Here is a 19,621-nt window from a genome sequence, read left to right as displayed (position 1 = left end):
TCCACTTGCTGGGACTTCTGCCTGGTTTCCTGGTTCAGGTTATTAGTACATATACAAAGAGAGCTGCAAGGGCTGGACTCTGGTCCCTTTATTGAGACAGGGGCCAGTGGGTCCATCAAAACAAAAATAAATTTCTCTCCCAAAGCCTGCCAGCAGGCTGAGGCACCCAGCATGTCCTGGCTGGAGCCTATGGCTGCCCCCCAAGAGCACAGGTCTGGCTCCTTTGGAGTCAAGGGACACTAACTGTCCAGTATCTGGAGGCCCTAAGTAGGACAGGAAAGTCCCTAGTCTCCAGGAGAGCTGGCCCCGATATCCACGATCAGCGTTGGGCCTTTGAGGCTCAGTCATCCGAGAGGGTAATGACGTCGTATTCGATGCCCTGATGCTGCAGCTGTTGAATGTGTTCCGGCACTGCCTCCTCAGTGCCAAACAGGCCCTGGGCTTGGGCCATGGCAGCATCAGCCACCGCTGCCGAAGAGGGAAAAGCATAGTAAGCCTGAGGCTCCAAGAGCTAGGCCTCACTTCAGTCTCCTGGCTGTCAATGTCCAGTCCCATACCTGTAACAGCAGAATGTGCTGCAGCTTCAAGCTGAGCCTGGGTGACAAGCTGCTGGCTGGGGGATACAGGTACATACTGGATCTAGAGAAAGAGCCCAGTAAGAATAGCCCCCAAAGGAGCTTCACTACCCCAGCTCTGCCTGATCTTCCAGGTACCCTACCTGGGACTCCTGCAGGAATGGGGTACCTTGCTCATACTGGATGTGTGTGATCTGGCCCTCCTGGACCTAGAGATAAGAAACTGGCCAGTGATCCTGTAAGGTTGCAGCCTTCATCTAAACCCCACCCTGCTCCAGGCCTGGCCTACCTGGATATGATGGCCATCAGGGACCACAACGTACTCCTGAGGCAGTAAGTGCTGGACACCATCCTGAGAGATGATATACTGAACCTAAGAAAGTGGGGGAGGCAGATGATAGGGCTCCACTTAGTGGGAGCTGAGTAAGAAAGCAAAGAAGACACAGGCATAGACAGTGGCCCAGGGGATAGGAGGTTACCTGGTTGTCTGAGGTCACTAGATGCTGTACTGTTTGGCCATCTGCCGTGATTTCCTGGATGTAGGTAGCTTCCTCCTGACAAGGCCAAGCCAGAGTAGCCTCAGTTCTGCACTGAACTCGTGTGCTCATATCAAGTGTTTTTGGTGTGTATGTGTGTTCCCAATCTGGCATGGAGGCCAGGAACTTAGAACAGGATGCCAAGCATTGTTCTCCACCCTTCTTTGAGCATAACATGCAGACACTTGGCTTGTTATGTGGTTGTGCAAGCGCTTCTATCCCACTGAGCTACCTCTTTAGGCCTTCTAGCCTCTGCCTGTCTGTCCCACCCTTTCTGCAGGGGTTGCAGACCTTGATCTTACCTGATTGGTCACTGTCTGTTCCTGGGCCACAATGATGTGTTCCTGGCTCAGTGCTTGCTGTAGCCGCTCTGTACCCAGGACCCCGTGACCAGACTGGAAGGCAGCTGGGCAGAGAAGAAGAAGACTTAGGAGGTTTAGGGAAAACTTGAGTGACCCATCCCTGGGGTTCCCTTGGGCTGTGATTCTAGTCTTTGGGCCCAAATAGTCTACTCCGTAACCCAGGGGTAGCTCACTGTGCAGTGTGGCCAGTGTCTCCTCTTCACTGTTGAGGATGATGGTCTGGGCTTGGGCTCGGGCTGTCGACGTCCCAGTCTTTCTCCCATCGATGCTATGTAGCCGCTGGATGTGGAATTTGAGGTGCCCATTCCTGTTGAAACTGAAACGAGGGAAGAGTTGGCATGAAGTAGCTCCACCAGGTGTGTACATGGAAGTCCCCTGTTCTTAGCCATCCCTAGCCTCACCGCTGCCCACAGACGTGGCATGAGAAAGGCTTCTCATTAGTGTGCGTTAGCATGTGCCGCCTCAGGTCCTTCTTGTTCTTGGATGCGAAGCTACACTGATTGCACTGGTGGGGCCTCAGGCTCGAGTGTTGTGCCATGTGAGCCTAAACAGGGTAGAGTTCCAGGCACCAGTGAGTCAGCATGAAAGGCAACAAGTCTCCATGAAAACTAAACCCACATGCCAGTGAGGACCAAAAGCATGGACCTGACAGGGATTGATCTACCACAGACAGAAGTCACTGGCTGAACTGTCAATTGTGTCTCTGTTTGTGGCTCTGTTTTGTAACTTAGAGGTGCTAGGGAGGGACCTCTTGCATGCTAGGGCTAGGTCCTGCTCCACTGGGCCTTAGCTTTCCCACTGGAGAGCGGGTCTCTAGGCCTGGCCCTGTACAGAGCTCAGAAGAAGCAGCACTGGGTTGGTACTGGAAGCCAGAAACCCTCTGGCAAGTGGAAGCAGCTCAAGAAACACATCAGAAGCTGCCCTGCTGTCTTCAGGCCCTCCCTCACTTGTTCATATTGTCACCCTCTGTGTCTGGCTCCACTGTCACCTGTTATCTCCCTAGCTCCTCCTCCCACCCTTCACACCGGGAACAGTCTGGCATTAGTCACTTTATATCTGGTTAGTTTCCTGACCAGGCAGCTCCCCAAGCTGGAATCCTGCAGAGTCATCTCTGACCCTAGAGGGGACCAGAGGACCAGGCATGAGGAGATACTCAATAAAGAGTTGTTATACAAATGAGTGACCACAGGAATGAAGGTAGAGGCATGGCGTAGAACACCTACCCGGACCTCGGACCACTGGCGAGCACTGAAGGGGCAGTCAGGACACTTGAAGGTAGCAGGCCCAGCATGGGCCCGCTTATGACTCTCCATCTCTGCCCGGCTAGGGAAGGCCTCTGAGCACACCTTGCAGGAGAATTTCTTTGTTGATGAAGTTGCTACAGATGGTGGGGAGGGGGGTACTACCAGGCCTAGGGCATGGCTGGCTGCAGGGGGTGGGGTGGAAGAGCCCTGGGAGCCTCCCATATGGTGGGTCTTCGTTGGAGACAAAACTTCAGAACCATCTCTAGGTGGCTCTCCACACTGTAGCAGGGGCCACTTGGTTCCAGGGGCCAGAGTATCTGGGCTTGGGAAGGAGATGGCGCCATCTGCAGTTAGCTGTAGAAAAGACAGCATGAGATGCTGAAGAGGGGTGGAGGCAGGACACTGGGTGGGGTGGCCACTCCCAAGGCTCACCTCAATGTGGTGCAACTGGGTCCCATCAGCTGCCATGATGTAATGGGTGCCAGCCTCCTTGAGAGTGTCACTTACAACCACAGCCTGGGCTGCCTCCCCTGGAGGATCTTCCCTGAGGACACAGAGAATGGAGGCATGAGGTAGGGTTCTAGAAAAGGATCAAAAGCCACAAGAATCCCTCTCCAAGCAACAGTCAGTCAAACTCAAGGAGTCTTGAGTGAATGTAAGGCTCAAACCTGGATCCCAGCTGTCTCTTTGTAAATAAATGACTACCAAGAACTCAGTGATTCACTATATTTAAAGGGCGACCCTCATTCCCCTTGATAGGAAGAAGACAGCACTCCAGGAGTTCAGGTCTGGCCAAAGGGACAGGAGGAAAGGGCCAAGCCAATGAGTGAACAGGATGCATCTGCTACCAGACATCCAAGAAGAGAGAGCACAGGCTAAGCCAACCTGACCAGAGGCTGGCTCAAAGCTCCTGACCCTCAGCACAGCACATGTCAGAGTTCTTCAGATGGCTGAAGAGTTCAGTGAGTGGAGAAACATGTCACAGATTTGCAGCAGAGAGAGGCCGAGCACAGGTTCAGGCAGCAGGTCAACAAAGGAGCACAAACTTGTTCAAATGCTCAGGTCGTAAAAGTTGGGGGTTGGGGAGGTGCAAGATGGTAGAGCACCTAAGAACACTGACTGCTCTTGCAGAGGACCCTGGATTGGTTCCCAGTACCCACATGGTGGCTGACAACCACTTTTAACACCAGGTCCAGGGGATACAATGCCTTCTGGTCTCTGAAGGCTCCTGCATGCAATGGTGCACACAGATGCACACAATATACATAGATGCATATAAGCACCTACACTTAAGGGGAAGGGAAGGTATATAGGGTTAGGTAGCACAATCTAAAGCTTCATCTCAATAGCCTGTTACCTCATTTGTAAAAGCGGGAAAACCTGGATCTTGTGGAAGGTAGCTAGGCAAGACCATTAGTACCAAGTTCCCAGAATAGTTAATGGCCAAAGAATACCAGCTTCTACCCTACACAGGTCAGTTTCCTACTTGCCTGTCACTCTGTACAAACCAGGACTCTGCCTCCTGCTAATTGGGTTGGAGTGGGGAGCCCCTGTTAAAGACTTCTGAAAGGGGTGGAGTTACCTGTAAGGTGGGCCAGAAGCTGATGTCCTCTCCTCCATTGGGGGTGCTGTGATGACACTGTAGCTGGTCCCACTAAATGGCCCGGATGGCAGGGCAATCTGCTGTAGATCAGATGGACCTAGCTGGCTCTCAGCTGCCACACTGCTCCCCGACTCTGCCATATGAAGTGTCACCACCTGTGGAGTGGTGTCTTCAGGGGAAGGCTGCCGACCAGTAGATGTCAACTCTGCTTCCATGCCCTCTGACTTCACCACAGCCACCTGCAATGATACCAACAGGCACTTCTGGAACAAAGTCCTTCTTGGGGCCTTAAAGCTCACTGTCCTACCAGAGCCTCTGCTGTCACCTCTCACACATCCCAAGGACTTCCTAAAACACACCTTTCCCCCCCAGCACTCAAAGGCAGAAATAGGCAGATCTGAGATTCATACCGGCGTGGCCTACATATTAAGTTCCAGGACACACACACACACACACACACACACACACACACACACACACACACACACACGGTGGCACTGCAAAGCACACTTGGCGACTGCAGACAGATGGGCAAGAATGGACTGGGGAGGGAGTATCTAGCAGTATTTGCCAACCTTCTAGGTATGGAGAATGATACTGTCATGTGCTGCTATGACCAGGGATGCTACTAAACACCTCACAAAATAGAGTGACCTCCACCACAAGGCCCCAAATATCAGCACTGTGACCAGGACACTCTGAGGTAGAGAGCCAAATGAAAAACCATTGAGAAAGCCCATAGCCAGATGTGGCAAAACATACGTATCTGTAACTCCAGCACACAGGCAGAAGCACTAGGACCAGAGTTTAAAGCCACTTGAGGCATTTAAGGCTACATGAACCATGTTCTCAAAACACCAAAATGTACATAGGATTTTTGTAACTATGACCAACCAAAAGAAACCATGATATTAAAGGAGAGAACAGAACACTGGGGGGACAATATCATAATTACATGAGGTAGACATCGTTCATATTCAAAGAATATGCTTTTGCAAAGCAGTAACAAAAGACTAGCAACTTATAGAAAAGAGCAGGAAGCAAATAGGAGATTCAGACTGAGCCTGCGGACGGATGTCTAGCCCTGTACTGTATTAACAGAATTATAAAGTAGGATCGTAAACGATGCCTCCATCCTTCTTGAGACACACAATGGTATGAAGAACGTGCGCACAGTGGACAAGCTGTGCATCACATCCTGCACAGCAGATCACTGATGCTAGAGCAGTGGACCTATTAAAGGAACATCTAGGTGTTGGCTTGCACCTAAACAAAACTATGCTTCCAAGATGGGTTAGGTTGAACACTTGGAGGAAAGATGGCAAACTAGGAGGAGATGTGTGTGGCATGAGATGGTGTCAAGGCTGCTAGGAGCCAAGAGAGAGCTCTGGCCTTGCCTCTGGATCAGACAAAGCCCCGGGACTGTGGTATACAGAAAGAAGTTGCTTTAGCTCCCCACAGAGCTCACAGGAATGGTAGACAGTGAGAAACCAAGCTGAAGGAGAGCATGAGAGCTATACACAGCAGTTGTTAGGTGATCTGAATGAGAATGATCCCCATAGACTTAGCCACCACTGAGTGGAACTCTTTGAAAGATTAGTAGTGATTAGTAGTGTGGTCTTGTTGGAGGAAGTGTGTCACTGGGGATGGGCTTTATGGTCTCAAAAGCCCATGCCAGACTCAGTCTCTTTTGATTCTCTAAGATCAGGATATAGCTTTCAGCTACTACTCAGTTCATGGAATTAGTCTCTTCACAGCAACAGAAGAGTGCCTAAGACAAACGGTCACTAATAACCAGAGAGTACACTAGGAAAGACTGCCCACTGTGGCCTACAGAGCTCATTCCTTCAAGTTTAGGGTGATCTGTCTCTGACAGGGTAGGCTGGAGTCACTACTTTCCTTTACTGCATGACCAACAGAGGAGCTGATGTTCAATAATTGGGCATGGGGAAATCCTGGGTACTTACCTGCAAGGCTGTGGCCCCCAGCTCTCGTTGGGCACTCATGTTCAACAGTAGATCCAAGGCTGTCTGAGTGGCCATTGCAGTGGACTCCTCAGCTCCTAGGTTGGGTGGAACCTGAGCTTGAGAACAGGCTGGACACCTGGCACCCAATGCCACCCATGTCATGTTCCTACCTTAACCCTGCCTTCTTCAAGGCTCACCTTGTTGGTAGATGATTGTGGCACCACCTAAGGCATCAGGACAGAGTATTGGGGGAGTCTCAGGTGACTGGAAAGGTGCTGGTTCTTGGGGGGCCTGAGGAAGGGAATAGGTGGAGCCTAAGAGGTCTAGCCAGAAGTACTTTTCCCAAGTACATCTGATGTCTTCATTTCCTCCCAGTCCCTTGTTTATGTCACCTACTATTTTGAAAGGTATTTACCAGTTCAGTGCTTAATGGAATGGTGAGGATCAGAAAAGTGAAGGGCTGGAACTTGAACCTAAGACTGCCAACTCCAGAGCCCATGAATTGAGTTGTGGTCATCTTCCCAGGGCCACTGGGAGCTCCCATGATAGAATACTAGCTGCTCATCCCAAGTCTGCTTACCAAGTCCAATCCAGCCTCCCTTAATTTTAAAGTACATTTTACTTTGTATGTATGTGGTGTGTGTATGTGTATAGTCACATGAACGCCATAGCACACATATGGATGTCAGAGAACAACTCTGGGGAGTCAAAGTTCCATTTCTACCATATAGGACCCCAAATCACATCATGAGGCTTGGCGCCAAACACCCTAACTTGCCAAGGCACCTCACATACACCTTCACCTTCTTTCTTGTCAGTGTCTTAGTTTCATTAGGGAGGGCAGCACACACATTGACAAGACTACACTTTTCCGTCTCAGTCATGACTCTTTCCAAAGTGCTCAACTAAGCAGGTATTTCCAGTAATTTCTGAGGAACACATGTGTAGATGACAGCAAGCGTCTTTTTTTTTTTTTTTTTTTAACCATTTCTCAGCCCTTCCTTTCGCTTCTGTTCTGGAATGTAGCTAGGAAGATGTTCCTGCAGCTATGCTGGACATGAGGATAACCACAAAGACCAGCATCAGCATCAGATCCTCCAATACTGTGCAAAAATACTCATGTTGGGGACACAGCAGTTGAGGACCGCCGAGTTTTTCAATGGTTTCACATCTAAGAGTAACAAGCTGCTGTAGGTGTGTGAGCTGCTGCTGTGGGTGTGTCTGTCTAGACTGGCGCTGGAAAGGCTACCCCTTCTAAGCTGAGAAAAGCAGCACAACTAGGTTAGTGTCTACAACAGCGGAGAGGCAGAGGTCATCCCGCTGGACTACAATGCGCAAAGGAGACACAGCACCTGTTCCCACTGCGCGTGCTGTGTGCCACCTACCTCGGGTTCGGCTGAGCTGAGGGGAGGGCCAGGGGCCGCACCGTGCTGCTGCTTCAGCTCTTCTATCTGCTGCAGGGAGAAGAAGGGGCGGCGGCGGGACGGAGGCTCCTCAGGGTGGCGCCGTCCCCACTCTTCAAAGCTGTTGGCATGTCGGCATCGTACATGCAAGCGAAGGTTCTTCTTATGGCGAGTGCTGAAGTGGCAGTACTCACAGGCAAAGGGCTTGGCTCCTATGGGCACAGGGAAGTGCTTGCACCCACACAGCCCTTCAGGAGGCCATCTCCGGTGCCAGGGCTCCCTAGCAGCAAGTCATTGCCGTGCTTGGACAAACATTACTGTCCACTCTGGTGGATTAGAGCAGAAAGGATCAGGGCTACTTCCATATTCAGCCTTCCTACCAGGGTTTATTCTCAAGGTCACCTTTCTAACTAAGTAGCTACCTCCTATGTCCCTCTTTCGTAACTAAGTCAGAAAGCAAGCTTCTGGCACTGGGCTCAGGACAGAGAATAGCACAGGAGTCCCTTTACAGCATAAGGAAAAGTTTATCTGTGGCTTGGACTGTGGAGAGGAACAGAGCTGAGCTCTGACGAGGGCATAGGGACTGAAGGGCTGGCTGACCTGTGTGCTTGACAGCCACATGAGATAGCAGGAAGTCTTCACGGAAGGTGCGATAGGGACAAAAGCTGCATTTGAAGGGCTTGTCGCTAACGTGGGACAGCTGGTGGTTCAACAGTGCCTTCTTGTCCTCACAAACAAATTCGCAGAACTCACACTTGAATCTGGAGGCAATTTGAAGGAGGTGAGCTCAGAAACATAAAGGATTTCTCCCTGACCCATGGGCCTCTAGTGGGGACATACCTGCGGTTGGCAACAGCCTGGATATGCGTGAGCAGGTGCATTTTGAAGGTATAGCGCTTCTTAAAGGACTTTCCACACTGAGGGTGGGAAAGGTGGAATTAGATGGGGATGGCCCAGAGAAGGCCCTGCCTCTAGCCACAGCTCTGTCTGGGCCACCCACCTTATCACACATGTGGGGCTTCTCAGTGCTGTGAGTCTTCATGTGCTGTGTCAGTCTCTTCTGCATGGGGTACACACGGCCACACACTGGGCAAGGGAAAGAGCTCAGCTTTGGGGTCTGGGAAGGTATAATGAGAGGTCAGAGGGAGAAAGAGGGAAAACAGCAGGAGTGATCACTTCCTGTCCCACCCACCAACCATCAGCAGTTCAGGGCTCTTCACAGGCCAGGGCCCCACACTCACCGGATCCGGCCTCTTCTTTCTAGGAAAGAAGAAAGCATTATACCACAGGTTCCCCATGGGCCACCCGGTCTCAGGTCTGATCACCATTCATTACCCATTCCCTCTCTTCTCCACATGGAAAACCAGCTGGTGTCCTCTGCGGAGAACACTAAGTCTCCACAGGTGACTGCTCTGATCTGATCTGGGACAAGGGTCTTCTCTCCATTCTCGGGACACTACACTCTAGGCTCAAAAAAGGTCCACAGGAAAAAGCCCTGGGGAATAGGCTTCAACCTGGTGACCAGTATCCTAGCTGGCAACACAACTCCTTCCCCTGATCTGCACTCAGCAATGGGGAGGGGGAAGCTGCAGCTGACCGTAAGGCCTTCTGACCAAACCCCTGCAGTCATACAATGTCCCTCAGACTCCTCAACACTGTCTTCATTTCCCAGATTAAGGAAGAGCCTGAACCTCAAGGCCCTGGCTCTAAGGATTCTGGGACAAATATTAGGGATGATTCACCAGGACTCTGAGTATTTCTAATACCATATGAACAACCCAGGCCCAGAGTGGGTGTCGTACATAGGACCTATCGTGCTTTAGGCCACGTGTTCTGTCTACCCTCCACTGCCCATGATCTACTCACTGACCGGTCCTGGCTGTGCACAGCCGCGTGCCGAATAACATCCTTGCGGTAGACACTGGTGTAGCTGCATTCGTCACACTTGTAGGGCTTGCTGCCCACATGGTTGAACATGTGCTCCTGTGAGAGACAGACAGCACTGGAGCCTCAGCTTCCCACCCTTCTCCTTGTTCCCACCTGTTTAAATGTGGACAGCAGAGTCTGCAGCACAGCTAGGAATCCTCTCCAGAGAGTATTTACTGTGCCAGCTCTGTTGCTGGCTTCCCATCGGACCAAAAAGGAAATAAACATTCAGAGTGTAGGGACCGTGCCATAATATAACTTGAAGCTGGGCACTGTGCCAATGTAGCCCATGCCTTTACTTTGGTACTATGGAACAGTCCCCTAAGGAGCCCAGACACAACTCTAGGCCTGTCCACCATGGCCTGCAGGATGCGCCTACACACCACCATGCAGCCAAATCACAGTCCTCCACAGTAATTGGTACAACTGGCCACACCTTTCAGGTAAGATGAAAGGAACCCTAACACTGCCACCTGCTGGAAGGATTCACTGTGAAGAAACCACTCACAGGCTAATTGTGCTGTTAGAATAAGTATGTCTACATTTTCCCTAATGTAAAGTTGCACCCTTAAAGGAGACGTGTCCCTCACTGGACACCCGTGGCAGCCCTCCTCAGGGTCCCATGTCCCAGCATCCTTCACAAGCTACATGACTAGAGTGTGTAAGCGCTCTACTCCTGGGTGGTCCTTCCAGCCCTGGGAGCCCCCGAGCCTCACACCTTCAGCGAGGACCAGCGGCGGGAGCGGTAGCTGCACTGCAGGCACTTGAAGAGCTGTGGGTCACCAGCCTCGTGGGAGTTGACATGGAAGCGAAGGTCTTCGTGGGACAGGAAGCGAGAGCCACATATTCGGCACAGATAAGGCCTGAGCAGTGGCTTGGGCGACTTATAGTAGTACCTGCCAGGAATGGGTGGAGGCAAGGGCTGGGCTGCAGGCTCAGGGAGCACTCCCACCCACCCACACCCGCCCATCAAGCTCACCTATGCTCTATTCCACTTACTTTCGGTATTTCTTCCCTAGGAACCGCCTGGAAGGCCTTCCTCGGCGACGGGGTGGGGCGTCAGCATCATCCTGGCAAGACGGGGCTGCGTTCTCAGCATCTGACTGGCTCACACTGGATTCCACCAGGCCCCTCCCCACCTTGCCCAGGGCCCTCAGATCCGAGGAGCTGGGAGCCTCGAGATCCTGTAGCTCTGGAGGGCTCTGTGTGCTCTGGGAACTCACTAGAGGCTCTCCTACATCTGTCATGGACACAAAGAACACAATCAGCCACACATTCTAGGACTAGAGACCAGTCAGCCCCCAGACTAACCACTGATGACATCAGATCACACACAGTCAGCCCATGGTCAGAGGGCAGTACAAATTCCACACTGCTTCTGACCTGACCTACTCAGCGCAGCAAGACTGAATGGGAGAGTGTCTCAGCAGCAGCTCCAACAGCTAGTTCTAGATTCAGCACCCTCTGTGAGTGGCCGTGCATTCTCAGGTGAAAGCCCTCCCCTCCCTGAGTCTCATCTGTCCCATCTGCAGACTAATCTAACCCCACAGGGATACTGTGGATTCCTGAGACAACAGTGTCTTTGACACTGGCACACCCTTGAGAGCCTGGTGACCCAAGGGAGGGTCCGAGGCAAGAGGACTTCCATGGACAGCTTACAAACTCTTTGAAGTCTAATCTGAATGTGATAGCTTTTCAAACAGTGTTTAAAATACTATCTAAAGGGCTGGAAAGATGGCTCTATGGTTAAGAGCACTGGTTGCTCTTTTAGAGGACTTAGGTTCAATTCCCTGTATCCACAAGGCAGCTCACAGCAGTCTATAACTCCAGTTTCAGGGGATCTGATGCCTCTACAGACACTGCGTACATACAGACAAAACACGCAAGCATGTAAAAATAACAGACAAAAACAAACCCACAAGACCTACTTCAATCACTAGCACTATCAACAAACAAAATCCTACTTTAAATATTATGAGTGACGTCCACTAGTGTGCAACATACCTTTATACCTTTAGTCTCAGAATTTAGCAGGTAGGCAGGTGGATCTTTCTATGTGAGTTCCAGGCCTGCCAGAACTACATGAGACCGTGGCTCAGAAAACTACCACAACAAAACAGACAGACAGGCAGACAGAACAGAGCCAGTGTGAAGGCTTAGTGAATGAACAGTCCTCTGCAGCCAAGCCTGCCCACCGAGTTCAATCACCAGCGCCCACAGGGCAAAGGAGAGAACCAACTCTTGTAGGTTGTCCTCTGACCTGCACATGCTGTGGCATGCTCATACACACACACAAAAATACAAACTATTTTTTAAAAAACTAAGAATGAGACAGATTGGACATAGTGTCTCCTGTGTGTGTATGTACATGTGTGTGGAGGTGGGGATACATTTAACAGCTTTTATACCAGCAAAAGTACTCCTCCCTCTGACTTATTCACTGAGACAGGGCATCCCACCAAACCTGTAGCTCCGTATCTTGGCTAGGCTTGATGGCCAATGAACTTCCAGGATCACTCTGTTTCTGCAGCCCAATGCTGGGAACACAGACACACAGAGCCATCCCAAGTTTCCCTGCGGTGCTGGGGTTTGAACTCAGGGTACGCTTTCACAGCAAATTCTCTCACCCACTGAATCATTTCCTTGGTCCCCTAAACAATGCCATCATTCTCTTCATGGGCCATGGCCTGTGTGGGGCATATTTACTTTTCTGTACACAACAGTTCTTCTGGAGAGACTACAGACTCTACCTCCAAATGCTGCTGCATACACAGTGGCCACCACACAAGCAAATGCTGTCACCCCTCCACGCATAAACAAGAGATCCAAAGCGGCATGCTCCAGTCAGAGCTAGTCCGTGATAGAGCTCGTTCTCACGTCATGCTGAGCCACTCCTGTCCCACTGCAATGCTCTGACCACAGTGCCTCGCAGACCACTCAACCACCAGCTCCTCTCCTCATTTTAGTACCATTTTAAGCTTTTACTTGTTCAGTTAGAAAGGGTCAACCTCTTTTCTCACTGTGACAATTTGTCACTAGAAGGCATCTCCAAAAGCCTGCATAGTCACTGAGGCTAGGTTTCTCTAGTTGGAGACAGGAAGGCTCCTTTCTTGGGAAGCCTGCAGCCAGTGGCTAGAATGGGTGCTTTGTGGAGCACCTAAGCATCAGACAGCAGAGTCACACGTCACCCACACATACAGCTTGTCCCATGATCAAATCTTACTATCATGGAGGTCTGAGGTCTCCAGGCGAGGCAACTTTCGGGGCCGGCCAGGCCTCCGTCTAGGTCTCGGGGTACTGGGTGTGGAACGCTGGAGCCGAAGCTGCCGGCCCCGGGGCTCGTCCTCAGCCGGATTGTAGTCACTGTCCTCTGTGGCAACAGTAGAGGAGAGTGTATAGACCAACACTTCTAGCCCTGACCCCTTACCCTGCTGACACCCACTGCTCTGTCCATCAGTGTGCACTTCTCTCCACCAGTAAGGGTGTTCCTACGAGGCCCTCTGCACCTTCCCTCACAGGGGACTGACTATCCTTCCTTTCAATGATCTGCCAACAGCTCACCTCAACCAGAAGCACCAAAAGGTATCTGTTCTAAAGCCACTCGAGCCAGTCGACAAACTCCTAGACTGAGCTGTCCCACCAGGCAAACAACCACCATGCATAACCATTGAATAGTAAAATGAACTCAGTCCAACTAAGAAAAACTTATTTTTATTCTGTTAAGACTGTTGTCTGAGAAGCTTGTACTTCCATCTGCTCACCTAGGCAGAGTCCTAGAAGCTTCTGGACGCCATACAATCTACTCTAGGCCTAGAACATTTTTCTGCCTCCAAGTCTTGCTGCTGAATAAGCTCCCTTCTATCTAGTTCTTTCTGAACTCTGGCTGGCTTGTTAACTCAGCTCTTCTGGCTCAAAAGCCAGCTGACTTATTCAATATGGCTTTTCTCTTGGCCTCTGAATTTCTCTGCTTTGCCTCAAATTAACTCTAGGAACCTTTTCTAATCTTCTGGCTTTTCCTTTCCCATTCTGTCTTTATCCAAGTCTAGTTTGTTGTCTTCAGTCTGTCTCTGTAAAGCTCTCCCAGTACACCTGCCCTTCTCCCTCTGTGCTGCTCCACTGCTCACCACCAACTCCACTGTACCCTACTGTATGTATGTCTGTCTTTCCCTTAAGCAGCTTCCCTCTCCTCATAAGAGTTGGGCAGATCCTATTCTGTCAAATCTTTCTCATTAGTTGTCACTTTGTTTGGCACTCCATTAGACTTTCAAGCATGGTGCTTCCTTCCATCAACTAACTCTACCTTCATTGTCTGGGATTAAAGATGTGTACTGAGGGCATGTTGGTATTCCAGCCAGAGAGATTAGTGGTGTGTGCTATGGGCTGAGTCACACCCTAACTAGAATCAGGTTCAAACATCCTGAAACAAAAATGCACATTAGATCTCATAAAGTTTAGGGAGAAAAGTGAACCAGTTACAGTGGCACACACCTATAATCCAAACATTCAGGAGGAGGAACATACATCTGAGACCACCAAGGGCTACACACAGGGAAATTCCACTCAAAAAGTTAGGGGAAAAAAAAGAAACTGGAGAGATAGCTCATTTGCTGCTTTTGCAGAGAAGCCAAGTTCAGTTTCCAGCACTCATGTGGAACAGCCCCTACTGCCTATAAGGTTAGCTGCAGGCAAACAGCACCCTCCTCTGGCCTCCATAGGTATTGCAGCCAACAATGCACATATCCATACATAGGCATACACATAATTAGAACAACAAAAACTTGGGAGTGAATCAAGGGGTCAGGGATGCAGCTCTGTCAATGAAATACTTGGTGTGAAACATGAGGACCTGAGTTCAACCTCCCAGAACCCATGTCCAAAAGCAGAGCATGGCAGCAGCCCCAACACTGGAGAGACAGGAGGGTCCCAGGAGCTTCTTGGATAGCTGTCTAGCAGAATCAGCAAGCTCTAGGTACAGCAAGAAACCCTGCCTCAAAAAGTAAGGCAGAGAGCAATTGTGCAAGACGTTTGACATCACCTCTGGCTGCATATGCACCCATGCACAACACATAAGAAAAAAGTGAAATATTTTTGTTTTGGGTTGAACTGAGGTCTCATTTAGGTTGGCCTCAAATTATGTAGTTAAAGTGACGACGAGCTCCTGATCCTACTGCCTCTACCTCCCCAGTGCTGGGACTATTGGCACTCGCCAACACGCCCAGCTTTACTAAGTTTTCCTGTGCACACACAGAATGATTTTAGATACTAAGTAATGGAGCTATGAAAAGTGCAGAAGTATTTTTGCTGGCACTGTTTCTTCTGTGGTTCTGCCTGCTCCACAGCTTCCCCTCTCCTGGGTGGCACTGGTGTAGTTCTCTGTCTTTACAGATGAATGTGGGGACAGAGGTTGAGTGGTAAGCTGCCTTACCCTCCAGATCATCAATTGCCCCAGCATCCACAATGTCGTCCTCCTCCTCCTCCTCCGGCCCTTCCTCCTCTGCAGTCTTGGTGGAAATGCCCCACTTCCGAGCACGTCCCCTTTTACCAGCTGCTGCTGCTGCTGCTAGCACTGCTGAGAGAACGAAACAAGCTGCCATGTCTGGTTGTGTCCTGCCCCATCGGGCCCAGCGGCGGCTCCGGACGCACCTGGACGGAAGTGCCGCTCCCGCATGTGGCGGAGCAAGGTCGCCTTGGTGCTGCTCCGGTACTGGCACATCTTGCACCTGAACTGCTCCACAACCACCACCTCCATCATGGCCTCCAGGCTCTGTAGGTCCAGCTCCTCCGTGACAGGTGCTGGGGGTGGCTGTGCTAGAGAGCTGGGCTCTACCTGCAGCTGCTCTGGAGGCTCTAGGCATGTGGATGTGGGACCATCAGCCAGGGCTTCAATGGCAGCCAGACTGTTGGCCAAGGTGGCAGTAGACAATGATGATGCCATGGGAGCACCTGAGGACAGGAGAGAAAACAGAAGGCAAGACTGGCCATGAGCCTCAGCTATTCTTCACGGGCAGGTCCAAATTTCCCAGAGGCCATCTTGTCAGCAGCCAGGATAACTGCTAACCCTCCAGGGTCATATGGAGTCTTGTCTTCTGCCCCCATCCATTATAGCTCCCGGGAACTAGGGACAGGATTCATACCATCATCTGGGCCCTGCAGAATCAAGTACTGTGTGGTCTCAGCGCCTCCCTCTTCACCACTGGTCACAGTGATGCAGCCTGATAGAGAAGGTGGAGGGTGACACTCTCAGAGGGACCCTGGCAACAGGCCCATACCCTTGGACCCTGGGTACATCCACTGCAGGATGGTACAAGGTGGGGTGTAGGTGATGTGCTAGCCCAGTCACCAGGATATCAGAGCTACCCTGGCTGCCTGGTCTTTGACAAAGTGGTCCTACTGGTCCTCTATCCTCTTTAAACTTCCTCAGGACAGAGATCCTGCAGGCACCCTTCTCCGAATGCTTCTCAGACTATGCCAGAGCTTTGTGGGATGCTGGTGCTTCTATGCAAGTCACTACTCATAGAGACCCAGCAGCTTGAACTCAGGGGTCGGTCACCTGTCTTGGCTTACTGCCCAGAGCACCCTCTACTTAACAGTGTCACTGGGTAAGTCATTTTTTTGGTGTCTCTCTCTGTGCCTTATAATTCTCACACGGACTAGGTTAATGGCAGCCATCTCCTCTGGAGGTCACTAGAAGATCTGCCACCTTCTATGTGTTAAGTGTTTATAACCGCCCCTAGCACAAAGCTAGATACAACTGCTTCTACTTCTTAAAATTAGCTACTGTTGCATGTACTTCATGTGTGTCTACGGGCATGCGTGTGGAAGTCAAATGACAACTTTGGGAGTCGGTTCTTTCATTCCACTGTTACGTGGGTTCAGCAGCAGTTACTAGGTCTGCCTGGCAAGCACTATTTCCAGCTGAGCCATCTTACTGGCCCTCAGCTACAACTCTCCCTTATTTGATTCTTGTGTTGTTTACCACTAGGAAACAGTTCTAAGTTTCCCTTACACATTCCTCAGTAAAGTAATTAATCTTCATTCATTCATTCATTCACACAGCTGGCTGTTGGGTTCTACAGGGCCACACCCTCTCCCTACTCACTCTGGATGAGGTCTGGGCCAATGGTAGACTCAATGATCTTGTCAATGGCGGAGCCTAGGTCTGAAGAGGAAGCTGTGCAGTCAGACACCAGCATGCTGGGGTCTGGGAGAGCACTGGAATGCACCAGGGCTGGGGGGCCACCTGGCACCTCTGCCACTGGTCCCCGGGACACAGAAGATGAATCAGGGAGGTAGCCATGAGGCAAGGGGTCTGTTGAAATGCTCTCGGATACCTCCTCCTAGGAGTAGGAAGCAGAGGGCAGTTCAGGAGCCAGGGGTGGGGCAGGACAGAGCAGCCTGTGGATACCCAAGAAACAACAAACAAAGCCACCATATTTCAACCCCACAGAGGACTAGGAGAGCTCTCCAGTCAGTGAGAGCTCTAGAGCCCATGGGTGTATTCAGGTGCTACCCCAGGGTTAGAAGAATCTCTCTAGACCACACACCACAGCCAGGAGGGACAACTGTTACTGGGCCTTGGCATCGATCACTCCCTCTGCTGCAAACTCTTCCATGGTCACCCAGAGTCTACATCCAGCCCTCTCACAACCATTTAGGCACTGCCCCTTTTAGAGGGCAAGCTAGACCTTATTAGGCCCTTTCTCCTGGAGCACTCTGCCGAGACTTTGTCACCTCATTACACTGGAATGATGACAGGTTGGGTCTACACTAAGAGCAGCATTCCTACAGACCCAGTTCCTCAGCCCAATCCCACCCACCCTGGCATCTCAATGATTTCCACACCAGGCTGTGTTCTCTGTGAGGACGCGGACCATACCTGTCCTATCCCTAGCAGTAACTCTGTAACTTAGCACACGAAAACTCAGAGTAGGCCCACTTCTGCTGATATGATGAACCCCCAAACTCACATCCAGGGCCTCTTATCTCCATCAAGTGGAGCCCAGATACAACCCCTATCTCCCAAAATTACTCATGAAGTTGCCAGACATAATAACTCTCACTTAACGGAGGATGTAAGGGCTAAAACCTGGGTAGCCTGCTCAAATCATCAAATCAGGAAGAGATGGCTCAGTGTTTCCCCTTACAGCCTAGAGAACCTATAGAACCAGGTCCTTTCATTCCAATTGACAGATGGAAAGACTAGGGTAACTAAGAAGGATCAATATGTGAGCCAGAAAAGGCTCACGAAGCCTGAGGGCTCTGGGTAAGACAGCGAATAATGAATTCTGGCTCTGTAGTCATGTTCTGCCTCAGTTTCCCTTTCTGCAGATTCTTGGAAACAAGTGGTTTACATATGTCTCTTAACTACGAGGCTTGTCAAACGACAAAACCTACCGTAGCAGTTTGGCATGGCATGGCGTCTGCCTCAAAAACAATTCTTTTCTACAAGTAAGCTTTGCTTACGGTCCCCCAGCCCACACCATCCAGACTGATCCCTACCACAGCGCGGCCGCCACTGTCTGAGCTCTGCCCCACACCAGAGTCGTCGGCCTCCGTTAATCCTGGGGCGGGCGCAGAGTCGCTGCTGTCCGCGGACACAGCTTCCGAAGTGCCCACACCCAGGCCACTCTCTGAAGGCTCCTCCGGCTGGCCAGGCCGAGGGGCCGCGTCGCTACTGCTCTCCACCTCGTTCTCCTCCATTGGTTCCGGGGACCGACTGACAGCGTAGCGCAGGGTATGGGGCTTTCACTCTGCCGGATGAGACGACCATGGTTGCAACAAGTGGTCCACCTTTTGGACCCGGTCAAACAGCACCCACACAGCACCGGTGTGCCCATCCCGCAGATGCAAAAACTGAGCATCCGACTAGACGGGGCGGGGTTTCCTGGAAAGGGAACCTTCCAGAAAGGAACAGGGACTTCTGACTCTCAGGGTAGGGCCCCTCTAGGAAGGGTGGTCCTGGTGGCTGATCAAGGCCCTTTGCTCCTCCCAGAGGCGTGAATCGACCCTGGGAGGACACAGCGGTTCAGCCCTCCGGACCTCGCGTCCCCTCGGATGAGGAACCAGTGGTACAGCCCGCAGGCCCCCGGGGTCAGTGGTTCGCTCCCCCTCCCCGGGCTCCCCTGTGGAGGGGGCTGACAGCGACGGTCGCGGGGCCTGGTGACTCGGGGCTGTCCCCGGCGCTGCCTGAGCTCCAGGCCCGACGCCATCTTGTGGCGGCGCTGGGTTTCCGCTCAGGCAAATGCGAGAGCGGCTAAAGGGCCTGGGACCCCGGGGCCCTGTTCGGACAGCCCCGCCGGCCCGGGAGCTCGCCACCCGGCAGCCCCGCGGTAGAGCCTCGATGCACAGCAGTGTGCAGTGAGGCAGCCTGCCTCCGGCAGTCTCTTACCTGAGCCTCTGGCTGCTGTGTCGCTCTCCGACTCCGGCATCGACGAGGTCGCCATCCTCTCACCCCCGTCGCGGAGGAACCCATCAGCCTCCCTCGAACCGGAACTACTTCCTCCGCCGCCCCCCGGGGAAAGAGAGATTTGCGGAGTTTCAGAAGGTCTCTCAGAGGACTCAGAACCGTCGCCTGGTCCAGAGGGACTCTAGAAGTTTATGTGCTGCATAGTGTTGAGGCTGGGGTCAGCCGGAGCCGGGAACTACTTTTTCTTGTGGCGGATGGCTACACGGGAAGTGGAGTGACGTCACGCATGTCTCATCCAAGGCTCGCAGGAGGAGGCGCGGCGGAGGCGCCGGGTTCCTGTGGGCGTGGCTCCCAGCGTCTAGCCACACCTTCAGGGGTCGCTTAGGGAACCGTAGCAGCCTCGGATGGCTTAAAGGTGTCCAGAGGGGAGGAGATATCAGTTATTTTCCTGGCTTTTCACCTATAAAGCTCCACTCGAGCCCTATCGGGTCCTCCCGGGTTAGGTTTGCTGTGCCGTGGGGAGGGAGCATATACGGATGGGAAAACCAAGATCTGAGGACAAGAAAGGCTGGGGGTAATGGCAGAGGTCAGGGAGTTTT

The 19,621-nt window shown here is 51.7% G+C and overlaps 1 protein-coding gene across 6 annotated transcripts; it reads right to left on the bottom strand.

Annotated features, from left to right (window-relative positions):
• Positions 1 to 29: 29 nt before the first annotated feature.
• Positions 30 to 19,389, bottom strand: ZNF335 (zinc finger protein 335). Of its 6 annotated transcripts, XM_080925082.1 has the most exons (28): positions 19,005 to 19,389; positions 18,116 to 18,366; positions 16,716 to 16,953; positions 15,751 to 15,828; positions 15,260 to 15,559; positions 15,042 to 15,182; positions 12,840 to 12,986; positions 10,616 to 10,856; positions 10,335 to 10,512; positions 9,561 to 9,673; positions 8,932 to 8,950; positions 8,691 to 8,807; positions 8,531 to 8,607; positions 8,291 to 8,451; positions 7,673 to 7,902; positions 6,485 to 6,578; positions 6,288 to 6,382; positions 4,300 to 4,559; positions 3,150 to 3,261; positions 2,697 to 3,071; positions 1,875 to 2,017; positions 1,647 to 1,789; positions 1,414 to 1,517; positions 1,055 to 1,129; positions 865 to 948; positions 719 to 784; positions 558 to 639; positions 206 to 468 (listed from the first exon to the last, which is right to left on the bottom strand). In XM_080925082.1, exons 2-28 carry the CDS (start codon positions 18,314 to 18,316, stop codon positions 341 to 343), a joined length of 4,002 nt encoding a protein of 1,333 aa, XP_080781208.1. In that variant the 5' UTR covers positions 18,317 to 18,366; positions 19,005 to 19,389; the 3' UTR covers positions 206 to 340. The 6 variants fall into 6 exon arrangements, with proteins under 6 accessions (XP_080781205.1, XP_080781204.1, XP_080781203.1 ...); XM_080925081.1 differs by having other exon boundaries at positions 2,697 to 3,261; XM_080925079.1 differs by having other exon boundaries at positions 30 to 639; positions 2,697 to 3,261.
• Between the last annotated feature and the right edge of the window lie 232 nt (positions 19,390 to 19,621).

This window comes from Micromys minutus (genome assembly GCF_963924665.1).
Source record: "Micromys minutus genome assembly, chromosome: 11".
NCBI lineage: Eukaryota > Metazoa > Chordata > Mammalia > Rodentia > Muridae > Micromys > Micromys minutus.
Note: the sequence above shows the minus strand (reverse complement) of the source record. Positions and strands in the feature narration are given on the sequence as shown.